The sequence below is a fragment of the Rhinopithecus bieti genome, unplaced genomic scaffold (genome assembly GCF_001698545.2).
Source record: "Rhinopithecus bieti isolate Rb0 unplaced genomic scaffold, ASM169854v2 scaffold_12859, whole genome shotgun sequence".
In the NCBI taxonomy this organism is placed as follows: domain Eukaryota; kingdom Metazoa; phylum Chordata; class Mammalia; order Primates; family Cercopithecidae; genus Rhinopithecus; species Rhinopithecus bieti.
Window position 1 is genome coordinate 522,747 of NW_016807388.1, and position 16,038 is coordinate 538,784.

At 46.9% G+C, this 16,038-nt stretch overlaps 1 protein-coding gene across 8 annotated transcripts in view; it reads left to right on the top strand.

Annotated features, from left to right (window-relative positions):
- Nucleotides 1-16,038, top strand: part of PRR5L (proline rich 5 like) — a 97,422-nt gene that overhangs the window by 22,620 nt on the left and 58,764 nt on the right. For all 8 annotated transcript variants that reach the window (XR_001887268.1, XM_017881633.1, XM_017881638.1 and 5 more), the window contains 2 exons: nt 3,234-3,522; nt 5,569-5,649. Coding sequence is in view for 7 of the 8 variants with exons in the window: in XM_017881633.1 (XP_017737122.1) it covers nt 3,359-3,522; nt 5,569-5,649 (245 nt within the window). In the remaining variant the exon portion in view is untranslated. The remainder of the gene's footprint in view (nt 1-3,233; nt 3,523-5,568; nt 5,650-16,038) is intronic.

Sequence of the window (16,038 nt, forward strand, 5' to 3'; positions counted from 1 at the left end):
TTTCTTTCTCCCCTCCCCTCCCCTCTCCTCCCCTTTCCTTTCTTTTTTGATGAGTTTTGCTCTTGTTGTCCAGGCTGGAGTGCAATGGCACGATCTCGGATCACTGCAATCCCCGCCTCCCAGGTTCAAGCGATTCTCCTGCCTCAGCTCCTTGAGTCACTGGGATTATAGGCATGCTCCCCCATGCCCCGCTCATTTTGTATTTTTAGTAGAGGCGGGGTTGCTCCATCTTGGTCAGGCTGGTCTCGAACTCCCGACCTCAGGTGATCCACCCACCTCAGCCTCCCAAAGTGCTGGGATTACAGGCTGAGCAGTGAGCTTAGTCTTGAGGATGCAGAGGTGAATAAAGCCCTATGCCTGTCTTCAAGGAGTTTGCAGATTGGCCTAGGTGGGAGCTGGGGAACATGCTCAAACAGGTGTCGGGGAACAGCTCTCACAGTCCTAGCTCTCTTCCTGCCTTGAGCACCCTGGACGAGTTTCTTTGTTTCTTTGCTATACCTTTGTCATCTGTAAATGGGACCTGGACTGGCCCCACTCCGAGGGCCCGTCTGTTCTGTCATTTTCTGATTTGTCAGATTTAGGTCAGGACAGGCCTGCGCCTGCGGGCCCAGCGCTGTAGCAGGTGAACCCAGGGTGTATCAGCGTTTCCCTTTAGGGCAGTCTTGTCAATGCTCCCAACGGCCTCCTCCTTCCTCCCTGTGCTGCTCTGGGGAGGTCTCTTGGCTCTGCCCGGAAGTAGGAAAGGTGGAGACGAAGACAGCTTCACATTCTCTTTAACTATCAGCGTTGAGAGTGGCGGATTCGGGAGGAGAAAAATGAGTCAGTGGCAACTCGTGTGTGACTCTGCAGTTTATGAGTCTGCGGGAGCCACAGTTGTAGGCTGAAAGTGACCCTTATTTAAGAGGGGCTGAGTGTGTGGATGGAGCTGCCCTGGTGCTTTGCTGGACTAGGCGGCCTGGGGACACTAACTGAGAAGTGGATGGGGACAGAAGCCAGCCTGTGATCCTCAGTGTCTTACAGTTTCCTGGAGAAGTGGGTGTTTCGGCAGGAAGGTGGTGGGTAAACACCTGGAACGATCCATTCTGCTCACTTTTCTACTTCCCTGTACCAGTACCATGGAATGAGAGGCAGCTCCATTAACTTGTTTAAGATCCTCATAAAGGGAGTTAATATCCTGTAATTACACAGGTGAATTGCAGTTAGTAGGCCCATTTGAAGAAGGGCAGTGAAATGGATCTTGTCTTTGTAGTGTGACCTTTACTGGATGAGTTAAATCCCAAAGCTAGCCAGTTTAAGGATACGGAAGGACCTTGTATGGCTTTGTTTCTTCGTCACCTCATTTGTTAGTTTATATAGATCTTTCCAAGTGGCAGTGGCATTTATGAAGCTGCTGAGACCTTCTGAAACTTGACAGGCCTGTTGTGCTTCTTTTGTTAATAAAGTTTAACAAAACTGTTGAACTCATTCTGAGCAGGGGGTGAAGGGGCAAAGACTGTACAGAAAACAGTACATAAGTCTGCTTTTCCTTAAAAGAAAAAAGTTAAGAGACAGGACAAGTCATTTCTTTTCTGCCTCTTTGTATCACAAGTTCCTTGTTGCTATGCCTGTTGCCTGCAGACAGCTGCTAACACCTCCCGTGCGCTTTTGATGGCTTGCCTCCGTGCCCATCTGAGTGGCCTAACTCACTCTTCTGACCACAACAGCATGTTCGATTTGGAGTTGAGACTTCGGTTCCCCCTTCTTCAAATGCTAACCAGCTGGAGTTGCAAAACCTTCTCCCCTGGCAACCTGAAGGTTGACTTAAGGCTAGAATATCTTTTCTGACATCATTAGTTTTGGGACATAGCAGAGTTGGCTGGTGAGAGAGATGTCAGTGAACATACTTCTGGGCTAAACCTACTAAACCCGCAAGTAAAAAGTGACTACGAGATTCGTGGTGTTTCCTTTTGTCCTTCACTCTGCTGAACTCTAATACTCACCTTTTAAGTCATTCCTTAGAGTCACTAAAGGACTTTTGAGTCACTAAAGAATAAGAGACTGAAATTACAGGTCCAAAGGTGTCGAGGAAAGAAAGAAATTCATCTGAATGGAAATAGCCAGTCCTTGAGGCCCATGGCTGTGCCATGCTGCTGGCCATGTCACGTGATCTCATTTCGTTTCTCCAGTCCTGGAAAGTGGGCATTAGTAACAGCTGAGGACTTTAGACTCAATGTGTCCGAAATCACACAACTTGGGAGTGGCCAAGTTAAGACTCAAACCTGAAGCCACTGCCTTTAACTGTGAAGCCGCAAAGTCTCCCAGCAACTGCTACAAGGGGATAGTGTCCTTGAACCCGACCCTGCAGGGTGAGTTGCGTTTAAATCAGCAGAGGGAAAAAGGAAGAGAATTCTGGGTAAGAGGAGCAGTTGGTATGAGCAAAAGTGTGGTGGAAGGATCAGGCATGACATAGAAGAGTGCCTGCTGGTTGTGAGCTCCATGGCGCAGGGCACCATGGCCTCTGGAGCCATCTTATATCTCCCAGTGCCTGAGTGCCTGTGCATAGTAGCTGCTCAATAAATATTTATTGCATGAGTGAATACTTGAAAAGATAGTTATCTTCTCCATAGACTGAGTACCCTGAGGGCAGGGATTTGGTCTTAGAAATCTTTGGATGTCCTGCAACTCACAGTGGTTAATAAATAGCAAAGATTCAGTGAGTGTGTCCTGTTGAAATGAGTGAAGGAATAGCAGGTAAGGGAAGGTGAGATGTGCCTGAGTGAAGAGACACTGATACTTTGAGAAAAACTGAGCAATACATTCAGACTGGCATGGTAAGGGCATATCATGGAAGGTCATCAATGCCAGGATGAGGAGCTCTTGTGTCCTCCTTGAGACATTTAAAAAAAATCTATCTCTTACTGCACAACATCATGGGCCACAGAAACCCAGGCAGTGCCCAAACTGATGGGTGCATATTAGAACCAGAGTCTAGCACAGCTTAGAAATCATTTTTCTGCAGGACTGGTCTTAGCCTTGCCCCATTGTCACTGTCTTCCTACTTGCGGGTGACCACACTGTTACAACGAAAAAGAGATCTGTACAAACCTGTGAATGGGAACCTGCAAGGGAATAGATGCTATTTCTGGGTACCACAGTTGTTTTGGGGGTAGTTAGGCTGGAAAGTCCCAGCCAACTTCCTCTAAGAGGTGTTCTCAGGCCAGGAGTTCTCAATAAAAGCTACCCTCTCTTTTCAGGTGTTGGCTACATTTGTGGTTTTAAGAAAGCCTGAGCACCTGAAGGCAGCCCTTGGAAAAGCCCTTTCCGAGGGCATTCAGAACCTTCTGCTCCTAGAGGTGAAGCTGAACTGTCACCAGGACTTATGACCCGTGGCTTTGCTCCCATTCTGCCCGGCGAGTTCCACAAGATGGGCTCTTTCCGCAGGCCTAGACCGCGCTTCATGAGCTCCCCCGTGCTCAGCGACCTTCCCCGATTCCAAGCAACTCGGCAGGCTCTGCAGCTGAGCTCCAGCTCAGCCTGGAACAGGTGAAGGAGGCCGCAGGATGTGGGGTGGAGGGCTGCCAAGGGCCATGGCAGGGAGGGAGGCATCCGGGGGCTGACTGAGCTTCTGCTGATTCTGGGAAGGCCGTGATTATGGGGGTAAATGATGACAAGAGCAAATTTTTTTTCCCTTTATTTAGAGACAGGGTCTCACTCTGTCACCCAGGCTGGAGTGCAGTGGTGCAATTATAGTTCACTGCAGCCTCAAACTTCTGGACTCGAGCGATCCTCTCAGCTTCAGCTTCCTGAGTAACTGGGACAACAGGCACATGCCACCACACCTAGCTAATTAAAAAAACAATTTTTTTTTAAAGGACTGGGGGGGGGGGTCTCACTATACTGCCCAGGCTGGCCTTGAACTCCTGGCCTCAAGGGATCACTCCCACCTCAGCCTTCCAAAGCACTGGGATTATAGGTGTGAGCTACCACACCTGGCCAAGAGGGGACGGGTTTTTTTTTTACATCCAGTGTGTCTGTTAGCTTTCTTTGTTTCAGTAGCCAGAAAATAGACCACTGAGAGCCTCTGGCCTGTCAGAGTCAGTTTACCAGACTGGGACAGTTGTACTGGAATTACAGTCACTAGTCATGCTCATTAGTCACACCTGAAACTGTCAGCATATCCGAGAGTGGACTTCTATAAGTAACCTTAAGTAACTTACTTCCTACTTCCTGCTTGGGAAGATAAAACATGTCTGTGAAAAATTAAATGAGTGGCATAAACCAAAGATTATGAAGACCTGTGAGCCACGGGTGCTTAGAAGAGGAGGCACAGAGTTTTGTTAGGTTCTAGCCAACCTTTTGTGCACCAAGAATTGAGCAGACTGAATCGGCACTGTGTCTTATATGCTTGTGGGCTACTGTTTTTCAAATCTTTACAGATACTGTTTGGAGAAATTAAATGCACCATTATTTTGAAGCATGACTGAATTCTTTGTAGTTTGGGTCATTATGGATCTTTTCTCTTTTCTTTTTTTTCTTTTTTTTTTCTTTTCTTGAGACAGTCTTGCTCTGTCACCCAGGCTGGAGTGCAGTGGTGTGATCTTGGCTCACTGCAACCTCTGCCTCCCAGGTGCAAGCAATTCTCCTGCCTCAGCCTCCTGAGTAGCTGGATTTACAAGTGCACGCCACCACACCTGACTGATTTTGTATTTTTAGTAGAGACGGTGTTTCACCATGTTGGCTAGGCTGGTCTCGAACTCCTGACCTCAAATGATCTGCCTGCCTCTGCCTCCCAAAGTGCTGGGATTACAGGCGTAAGCCACCGTGCCCAACCCATTATGGATATTTTCAATGAATGGACACAGAAAGCATGACTCTGATGATAGGGATGGAGAGAGGGGGTTCCAAAATGTTTTGGTGTTAAATGGATCCCTGTTCTTTAAAGAAAAGGCCAGGGCCCTTAATACAGACAAGATCGTAAGCAGCTCCTTTGCTGAAACACTGGGCTGTTGTCCTAGAGGCTGTGGAGTAAGCCCTGATATGGCCTCTCAAGGGACTGACTCTACTGCCCCTACACCTCACAGGAGTGGAAATATGAGGGGCCTGTAAGGCTGGCCTGCGGGAAATTCTTCCAAGGATAGTGCTGTTAAAAAGGAAAGGAATTACCGGTTCATGTTAGTTCAAGGCCACCAAGCTTCCCTGTGAAGACAGTGGCTGTGAAAGAACCCCAGGCATGGGTCAGCTTCTGCTGGCAGGAAATGCCATTTGGAATCTCCCAGGCCCATGCAGTTTCCTGCAGTCAGATCCCATTGCCTGCCCTTGACTGTGGCTGCACCAGCGGGGCCGCCAGCGAGGTGAGGGAGGAAGACCTTCTGGCTTGCAAGAAAGCAGGGGCTGCTTTTGAGTCCTTTCGGCTTCCATCTTCCTTTCTCTCCAAGGACACTGAGGAGGAAATGGAGGATGGATGGAGAGTGTGACCAGGTTTGTGCTATGAGCTTCCTGGTCACTCCACCCACCTTCAGCCCTGAGCTGCTATTGAAATGGCCCAAGAAGAAAGATTCTCTAACCAGGTGTTATTCTCTTTTCCTGTAGCGTTCAGACTGCTGTGATCAACGTTTTCAAAGGGGGTGGCTTGCAAAGCAACGAGCTCTATGCCCTGAACGAAAACATCAGGTATGTGGCAGGCCAGACTTGGTGCCATTTTCCCGTATAAGCCTGAGCAGGGGCAGAGGGGCTACCCCCTTAGGAGCCTTAAGGATTTTTTTTTTTTTTTTCCCTGCTTGGCTCTTATTGCTTCTTCTGTCAGCTATGCTGCTTTCATGGCTGTTGTGTTCTGAGACCTATATCTGTCTAAACTTCTGATCCAGAGAGAATCATTTGTTCAGTATGTAGTGTGTTTTGTGGGGGTAGGGGTAGAGGGATGATAGATGGCAGGTGTCATTTATTCTGCAAGCATTTATTGTGCCCCTCCTAACCATTAGGCACCATAATAGGCAATTCAGCTTGGTTGTTGGAACCAGACTGCTTAGGGTTTTATTGCTGTTCTTCCTTTTACTAAGTGTCTTACCAGCAAACATTTGAGTGCGTCTCTGTTAGCCAGGCAGCCAGGCACTGGAGAGACAACAAGGACCAGAGACAGACATGGACCCTGCCCTCCTGGAATTTATATTCATTGGGAAGGGAATCATGAGTCAACTAGCCACACATGTGAAATGTAACAGTGCAACTAAGACAGCTACTCCAACACAGCTGATGTGATGAAAGCATATGTTAGAATGATTGATTTTTGTCAAGGAGGCCAGGAAGGGTGGATGTGATGCTGCTGCTGTGATCTGAAACATCCACGGATATTACCTAGGTGAAGAGAGCTCCAGTTGGTAGAAACTGCGCATGCAAAGTTCCTGTGGTTGCAATGAGCAGAGAACCAAAAGGAGGCCTATCCACATGCGTAGAGCACCTGAAGTTGGGTAGTTGTGCAGTTAGGTCTGTGTTTTGGTGAAATGAGAGCAGCAAGTCAGGCAGGGCTCAGAGCACCAGGATCTTCTAGGGATAGCAGATTGATCCATCAGGTCTTTTTTTTTTTTTTTTTGAAATGGGGTCTTGCTCTGTTGCCCAGGCTGGAGTGCATTGGTGCCATCTTGGCTCACTGCGGCCCGCGCCTCCTGGGATCAAGCAATTCTCTGCCTCAGCCTCTGGAGCTGGGATCACAGGCGGCTGCAACCATTCCCGGCTCATTTTAGTATTTTTAGTAGAGACGAGGTTTCACATCTTGGCCAGGCTAGTCTTGAACTCCTGACCTCATGATCCACCCACCTTGGCCTCCTAAAGTGCTGGGATTACAGGCATGAGCCACGGCGCCTGGCCTCCATCAGGTCTTTTCAGGCCCTGGCATTCATTTGTTTCTGGATATGTTAAGTGTAGAACTTCAAGGCTAAAGACCCAACCCTGGAGTGGGCAGAACAATAAACAAGTACATTGTTCTGGTCCTGTTTACAGATAGTTAAGGCCTGTGTTAAGGTCAATGGGGTGTTTTAAGAGCTCTACTTTCGTTAAAGTCTTTAGAATTGTATTAAATTTCCATCCATGTTCTTGAGTTTCACATCTTATATAAATATGGAAGAAGACAAAAGATATCTAGCCCAAGGCCTCATTTTACAAAGGAGGAAACTGAGGCCCCAAGAAGTTGAGTGACAGGGGCAAATCTGGGTCAGCCAACCCCCACATTGCCAAGCTTCATTCTTCTCCAGGGACTAAAATTCTGGCCTTTCCATGAGGTTCTTTAGTTCACAATACAAGTATAAATAAATAAAACAGTGACTCAGGAATGTGCTAATTGTTCTTCACTTTGGGAGGCTGATCCTGAAATTGTACTTAAAAGCTCTGTTTGTGGACAGCTGGGATAAGTACAGGCCAAGCCAGATTTCACCAGCCCAGGTAGCCCAGGGGCTGCTAACTCAAAAGACTTCAGGTACCAAGCAGGTCTTCTGAATGGGTGAAGCTGGTGTGGGTGCTGGGTGGTGAGATCTTGTCCTCTGTCGAAAGAGGATTACCCTGGCAGAACACAGGCCCTATGATACATCTCTTATTTTTCAAGAAGAACTGGAAATTGAGATGTTTATGTGAAATTTTCTGACTTTTAAATGTTGGTAAATCCAAATTTCCCCAAACATTGCAGACCAAACAAAACACATCTGTGGACTGAATATGGCCAAGAAGCTGCCCTTTTATGATACTAGTCGTTGCATGCATTGGGGAGGTATTGCTGCTTTGGGGTGTTGAGTCCCCAAAAAATGCTAGGTACCTTCCTCCTACATCAATACATTCAACCCTCCCCACAGCCCTTTGTTATGAGTAGTTGATAAATGAGAAAATCATGTATTAGAGAAATAAAATAACTTGTCCAAAGTCACACAGCAATGAGCAGTGGCATAACAATTTGAACTCCTTTCTGACTTAGATACCTCTAGTAGTCTGCTGGGGCTGCCATAACAAATACCATAGACTGGATGACTTAAACAACAAAAATGTATTTCTTGATGTTCTGGAGGCTGGGAAGTCCAAGATCAAGGTGCTGGTCATTTCCATTCCTGGTGATGGCCCTCTTCCTGGCTTGCAGATGTGTACTTTGTGTACACATGACCTCTTTTGCATTCGATGGGGAGAGCTCGCTCTCTGATGTCCCTTATAAGGACACTAGTCATGTGGGCCCTACTCTCATGACCTCATGTAACCCCAAGTATCTCTCAAAGGCCCATCTCCAAATCCCATCAAATTGGGGGTTAAGGCTTTAACATATAAATTTTGGGGGGATGCATAGCAACACCTTTGTTCTTTGGGCAATATTGTAGTGTCAGAAAGAGAGGTCTTATGCTGGGAGAGGGATTAAGCTGATGGTTCCTGATCTTTTTTTCTGCCATCGTTCCTTTCCCGAGGTCTCTGTGAGCCCATCTCTTATCATATCCTGTGACTAACACCCATCCTGAGGAGCATGACACTCCCCCAGCCCTCCTTTCCAGTGTTGGAGTTAGGGCTACTAGATGTCCTCTGTGTCTTGAGTGATTTTTCAGACTAGTGGGAACTACATATGGTTGAAGTTTGAAACTATTTGCCCAGATATAAATTGAGCCCAGAGTAAGCCAAAGCTTAAAAAAAAATCAGAGCTTTCTTCCCCATTTTTCTGTACCTTGCATTCTAGCCACACTATATTAGAGAAGGCCAGAGGATGGAGATAGGCTTTCACATCAGAGACGCAGATTATAACTGAGGATGTGAAGTATCTCCCAGGGACTGAATGTGACCTGGATGTCCCAAGTTGAATAAAGCCAACCCTCCCACATCAGCAAGTGCCTGTGTGGAGGTAAACACAGCTGCCTTTATTCCAGCATCTTAAACACTGAAGTAGGCTGCTCTCTGGTTACATTCAAGTAGACACTTGGGTTTTGATTTTCCTTTTGGAAGACTTGTTTGCAGAATAGATCTATCAACTCAACATGATTGAAGCAGGACTGGTGGAGAGGGTGGGGCACAGAATGGTAGGGATGTCAGAAAGAGATGTGCAAACAGAGAGGCCTCAGTTCTTCAGCCCATTTTTCAGTTGTGACAGTCCTCTTATATGCAAGAGGATTTGTGCTAGGTTTAATAGAAATTTTTAACCAAAGAGAGCAGTTTCTGGATTCAGAGAGACCAGGGATCAAGATTGGGCTAGCTGCGTGACCTTGGGCAAGTGACTTCATTTTTCTAAGTCTATTTTGTCTTTTATGAAATGAGGATAATAATAGCCCTAACCTCATGGTCACTGGGAGGATTGAGATAATGCTAAAAGCATCCTTAGTACAGGGTCTGGTGATTTAATAAAGTTTAATAAATATTAGCCATATGATTCTTATTACTGTGAACACTTAAGAAATAGTAAAGTGATACATAATGGGTGAGTACAGTGCATGAAAGCACAGGCCGATGTGATGAATTTCCCCATGAATAGTGCTGTGTATAATCCTCTCCTGGCTGGGTGCCATGCTCCCACTTGTAACCCCAGCACTTTGGGAGGCTGAGACAGGAGGATTGCTTGAGTCCAAGTGTTTGAGACCAGCTTGGGCAGCATAATGAAACCCCGGTTTCTACAAAAAATTACAAATAAAATAAAAAACTGGGTGTGACGATGCACATTGCACTCCAACCTGGGCAACAGAGCAAGATCCTGTCTCAGAAAAAACTTCTCCAGCAGTTTGGATGAGGTGAGCTCACTTTGAACTAGAGAGTCTGGGACAGAATCCTCAAAGAGTGGTGCCTGGAGTTGAAGTTTGGGTGAGGCTAAGTTCTTACAAGGAGAGCCAGCTGTTTCTCCTTTCCACAGAGAAAAGAACAAGAGGAAATGACTTTCTCAGTTCTCCATTCTACTCAAGCCAAATGGTAATAAACGTTTTGACGGAGTATCCAAGTCTGGGGTCAAAGCCTAAATCACGTTCTTTGGGTCACTCATCCCAGCCACCCTGGCCACTTTCTATCTGTGGAGTTAGTATGTAACTGGGAAATACAAATTTATTTAAATAGTAGCCAATGCAAAGGATGACTAGGAAGGAAGATGTTTTATGTAGCTGGGTCTTGTAATGCAGTAATCATTATAAGTGGCCTTTCCATTTAAGACATGTCTTTGAAAATAGACTGTATTTTAAATGTTAGCAGATAGACTTTGAAGTAACTATGAGGAAGAACTTGGGACTGAGGAAGGTCAAGTTCTAAAACACAGTATTGGATCCAAAGACAGGTGTCTCCATACTGTAAGAATAAATCCAGCTGGGCATGGTAGCTCACATCTGTAATCCCAGCACTTTGGGAGGCCAAGGTGGGCAGATCACGAGGCCAGGAGATCGAGACCATCCTGGCTAACACAGTGAAACCCTGTCTCTACTAAAAATATATATTAAAAAAATTAGCTGGGCGTGGTGGTGGGTGCCTGTAGTCCCAGCTACTCGGGAGGCTGAGGCAGGAGAACGACGTGAACCCAGGAGGTAGAGATTGCGCCACTGCACTCCAGCCTGGGCGACAGAGCGAGACTCCGTCTCAACAACAACAACAAAAGAATAAATCTGTCAGGCCAGGTGCAGCGGTTCACCCTGTAGTCCCAGAACTCTGAGAGGCCGAGGCGGGTGGATCACCTCAGGAGTTTGAGACCAGCCTGGCCAACATGGCAAAACCCTGTCTCTACTAAAAATACAAAAATTAGCCAGGTATGGTGGTGTGCACCTGTAATCCCAACCAGCTATTTTTGGGAGACTGAAGCAGGAGAATTGCTTGAACCTGGGAGACAGAGGTTGCAGTGAGCCAAGATCGCACCACAGTGCACTCCAGCCTGGGGGACAGAGTGAGACTTTGTCTCAAAAAAAAAAAAAAAAAAAAAATCCGACAGAAATGTCTCACCTCAATATAGTGGCCAGTGTTGCCCTGTGTAAAAGTCAGGGCACATGGTCTGTTGATATGAAAACCATAAATCAGAATATTTCCTATTGAAACTGCCTTAGGAGGCACAGCTTGCACATTGTAACATCTCTCAAGGTAAGAAAATGACCTTTCAGAATAGACGTATTCTGGCTAAATCCCCAGGCATCACAATCAGCAATTCTGGCTTCCCTAAATTTCCATCTGCTGGAGTTTGGGCTGATTCTGGGAATCTTCTTGTTTTGAATTCTCTGTGGGGTGTTAGTGCGGCTTTTAACACCCCTCTCCAGCCTCACCCCTGATGTGGCTGCGTTTTGGCAGCGGGGACAAGTCTGGGTTAGAGGTTTGAGTTTCATGAGCCCTTCCAAGAACGAGGGCAGCTAAGCTGACACAGGAGTGCGCTCTCCCTCAACAGTCTTTTCTGCCAACTCTCCCACTGATTTTATGCGACCGAGAAGAATTAGAAAAGTGTGAAAAAAAAAAAGCAAGATTGATGTTTCCTGGTTCTTTGAAGAACCTGCTTGCCAATGTTCTTATAAGTTCTTATTCAGTCTTTGAGTATTGGGGTGTGTGTGTCGAAGGAGGGGCCATTGATTCATTGATTCTTTTATTGAATAAATGTGGAGTACAGGGCTGTATTCTGGGGTGGCCATTGAGTAGGTGGTTTGTGTCTTGGAGCTCTTACAGCAGAATGAGAGAGGAACTGGGCAGGTAGTTCTCGGGCAATGCTTTTAGAGGGGTGAAGGTGGAATCTGGCGTGCTGGGAGCCTGTGGAGGATGGGCACATAATTAGACCTAGGAGAAAGTGATGCCCAAGTTGAAATCGGAAGCGGGAGCAGGCAGAAAGCGCAGTTGAGGATCTAACATTCTTGCCACCACCACCACTCCATGCCCTCCCGCCTCCTCAAACTCCCTGGGAGGACTTTTTCTCTGCAGAAATAAATGCTCAGAGATGAGGTTCCCGGAAACCAGAGATGAGTTATCTGCAGCCGGCCTGAGACAGGAAACGCACATTTTCCTTCTCTCTCCAACCACCCTGCTTCTGTTCTTGTTGGGAGGGAGGAGGTAGTGTGAAGAAAACCCCAGAGATTTTCAAGGAAAGAGGAGGTTCCAAGAATTGTGTTTGATCTCTGACAGGTCTGAGTTGAAATATCTTCCTTCTGAGTCAGTTGCTTGCCGGAAACCCAAAGGGAAATCCACCTCCGATTTTTCCATCTCTTTAACAGAGTCTGTTGACTGTAGGAGAGGGGGACCCACAGTAGTGGGGAGAGCTGGGAGGGGACGGGAGGAAGGTGAGCCTGGATCCAGCTCACAGGCTGATATCATAGACCAGTCCCTGGCCTGATGCCACGAGGTAATGATAACCGCAGACACTTGCTTAGCGTTTAGTATGTGCAAAGCTCCAAGTGCTTCATATATGTCAACTCTTTTAAAACTCCCCACACCCTGTGAGATAGATAGTGTATCCCTGTTTTACAAGGAGGAAGTACAGATACAGAGAGGTGGAATAACTCACCCGGAGTCATGTAGCCAGTAAGAGCCTGAGGTGGGATTTGAACCGAAGTCTCCCATGTCCTTAAACCCTTAGTAGGTGGGCTGCAAGAGCCACACAGAGCTGGCATTATCCAGATTTGGGCTTGATGTACCTGGGCATAGGTTCATGAATAGATCATGAGGGGGGCATTGGCCTTCTGAGAAGCCTAGTTTTGGAGGGATTAAGGTGAGGTCTCTTCTTGGTCTGGGTGACTCTGCCTGATGATGTGTTACTACTTTGTACCTGCTGTGGCTGAGAAACAGACTTGGTTTTCAGGTTAAGAAGGGTTATTAGAAATGGCAGATTGGAAACCCATGGGGTTGGCGCATGTGGTGTTTGGCCTAAAAGTTGTTTAGAAATCTGGACATCTCACCTAAAACTCCAGGTTTCCAGACTCTCTGGAAAGGTCAGATCTGGGCACTGGACTCAAGGTCTGGCATGGAGCTTGTCAGGGGAGCTGAGGCCTGGCTGCTGGCTTTAGAGGGACTTTCTTGGTCTTTACAGTACACACTCACTTGCTTCCCTTCCTTGCCTGCCTGCCCCTGTGGCATGGGGGGTACCACTGCCTGGTTAGGTTGGCCTCCATTTGAATTGGGATCTACCAGGGTATGCCCCTGGCAAAGCTCTGAGCATCAATCTCATCAGCAAAATGAGGATACACTCCTACCTGTGAGGCTGTTGGAGAATTTGAGATTCTGTGTGCAGACTGCTGAGCATAGTGTGCCGCATCACTAGGAGTTCAATAAATGCTCTTTGTCGGTTTTCCTCCCATGTTTCTCACTGTTCCCATTGCCACCCACTAGGATGCAGACACCCAAAACGTGAGAGTACTCCATGTCCTGAGTCAAGGATACCACCTCCCATGGGTTCCCATGGAATGGACCAGAGAAGGGGAGGGAGTCTTTCTGTCTGTTCCGACTTAAGAGAAGCTGTCTCCTTGAAACATATCCTATCGCAGAAGTGAGGTGGGTGATATCAGGACATTCAGCAATCAGGCTGGATGGGCACTGACCGGCTACAGCATTGGGCACAGGACTCTGGAGGACCTCTGCTGTTCCTGGATCTTGAGGTGGTCTGGGCAGATCTCGCCAAAGGGCCAGGGTGCAGGGCTAGGGAACTTTGGGCAACCCCTACTTGCCAAATGGCACAGAAATGTTAACTACTGATATGGTTATTCCAACTCATCTTGGCTCACCTGCAGCACTTCTTGCAAGCTGCCTCATCCTCTTTAACCTCATGTGGTAAGAGAGTTGGGACAAGGAGAAGGATTTCGCCGCCTTTGGTCTTTCTCTGTGTGCAAGGCAGACTGACTCTGTCCGAGGTGATTTCCCTCTGTCACTTCTGCACTTGCCCACTCTGCTACCATCCTGCTGTCCCTGTGCCTCTCCACCAGCTTGACTCCAGCTTTTAGTAATGCCTCCTTTACCTTTCAGCCCACAGAAGTGGGAAGTTGAGTTGACAAGACGGTGAGGCGTGAGATCGCAGGTCTGTGTAATAACAGGAAATCCTGTCAACTGGGGTGGTGTCTCAGCTGGTCAGCCTGGAAGGGAGACAGGGTGAGATCATGTAGACCAGTCAGTGCTTCCCCATTTTTTCCCCCTATTATGCCTCCTTTTGGCTTTTGGCTGAACTTCACACCCAGTTTCTCATTTTGGTCAGGCCCCATGTAAGTGTCCCTTTCACATTACCCTCAGTTCCCAGCTTCCCTTTTTCTAGCTCAGAGGCTTGTGGTGGGGGTTGGTAGCAGTAGAATTCTGTTTTCAAATGAGACCAGGCATGGAAGTCCAATATGTGAAACAGATGGCATATGGGGGCTGCTGAGGCTGAGGGGTTGCTTTCATGTCAGTTACATGTCCCGGCAATTCTCTTCTCAAAAACTCTGCCTCCACCTTCCTACCTTCTTATCCTTTCATCAGCTGGTCTGGCCCTACCTAACATATTACCCTCTTTATGAATTTCTCCTGGGTCCTCAATCCCAGGCATAGGAAATGCTAGTGTGACTGTACTTGTAGGAAGATGCTGAGAAGCAGTGGGCTGGAGTTTTCAAGACCTTGGGATTCAGAGTCTTGGGTGAAGTCATAGCAGCTCATGCTTGCCAAACCTTGCTGTGGGCCAGGCAGCGTTCTAGCAATTTGATGAGGATTAACCCAATTTACTTGTACAGTAATCCTATGAAGTAGGTATCCTTATCCTCCCCACATTCTAGGTGAGGAAACTGAAGTATGAAGAACCAGTGAATTCTCCCAGGTCATTGCTAACAACAGCTGCTAAGTGGCTGCCAAGATGCAGAGCCGGGCAGCTCTGGGCTCCCTGATTGCAACAAGACACATGTTATCTCTGGCCTGTGCTTGCTCGGGTCAGTTTCCTTGTGTATTAAAAGTGAGGCTATTATTGCTGCTTACAGTTCTGTTTTAGGCTTAAATGTGGGAACGCCTACATTGTTGACAGTGGTTTCCAGCACCCAGTAAGTGCTCAATAAACTTTAATTGGAGAAAAATGCCGGGTTCCAGCCTAAGAGCAATTTGTTTGTTATTCCTTATGATGATGATGATTGTTTGTTCTAACAAGTAATTGCTTTTCTGTTGACAGGGCAGCAACCCTAGGATAGAGTGGGAAAAGTGGAAGGGTGGCTGCCAGATTCTAGGCCTGAGCCTCCAAGGAGCTTACGGCCTAGGTGTTAGGAATCAGGGTTTTCATCTTTCCTGCATCTAGGGAACCACAAACCACAGCCTCTTTAATTTGGCTGTCTCTCTCCAGCTTTTCTCTTCTTTCTTGTCCTTTACAAATTAAATTGGTAAACGTGAGTAAGGCTGTAGGGTGAATTGTCTCATTATGATTTTGGCCTAGGTTTCTAATGCCTTGATATTTTTTATTCTCATCTTTTGGGTAAGATGAACCTCCTGTACCCTATAAAAGAGTAGACCAGATCACTCTCTCGTGGGGCACAGGAGAAATCATTGAGCTCTGTTTCATCCTTTTCTTCTGGCATCCAGCACCATGTCTAACACATAACATTATGTTTTCAGTAAATGGTTAAGATTCAAATAATTAATTAATGGGGTCTCCACTCTGAGTTCCTTCTTTTTTTGATGGGGGGAAGGTAGCTTTTAAGTGGGGACGTGTCTGCCAAGTTCCACTGGAGATGGTGTGTTGGAACAGAGGTGTGGAAAATCCCCTTCTCTCAATTCAGCTGAGACAAGATAGAGTTTTTTTCAGAAACATTCTTTCCTTATAAACCAATGCAAGCAGAATAAACAGAGTATAGACATGGATTGTAGATTTGCAACATGACTCAGCCACGGTCTGCTCACAGGCTGGCCTAGCCAGCGCTGCTGGGGACTCCTGGCCCCCTTTCCTCATCTTTTCACTCTCTATAGTCCTGGGAAAAAGGGTTCTTGGGTTACTAGCTTGAGGCAGGTCTGGACTGGTGGGTTCCCAGGACTTGTGGGATTCTCTGTTAGCTGGTACCCACCCTGCTTCCTGATGTGCCCTTGATAGGGACTTATGCGATTCTTTCTCGAGCTTCTGACCATTCTGCAATAATCTTGGTGGTGGTTATTAACTTCAGAATCTCAAAATTTGTTTCTTTTTTT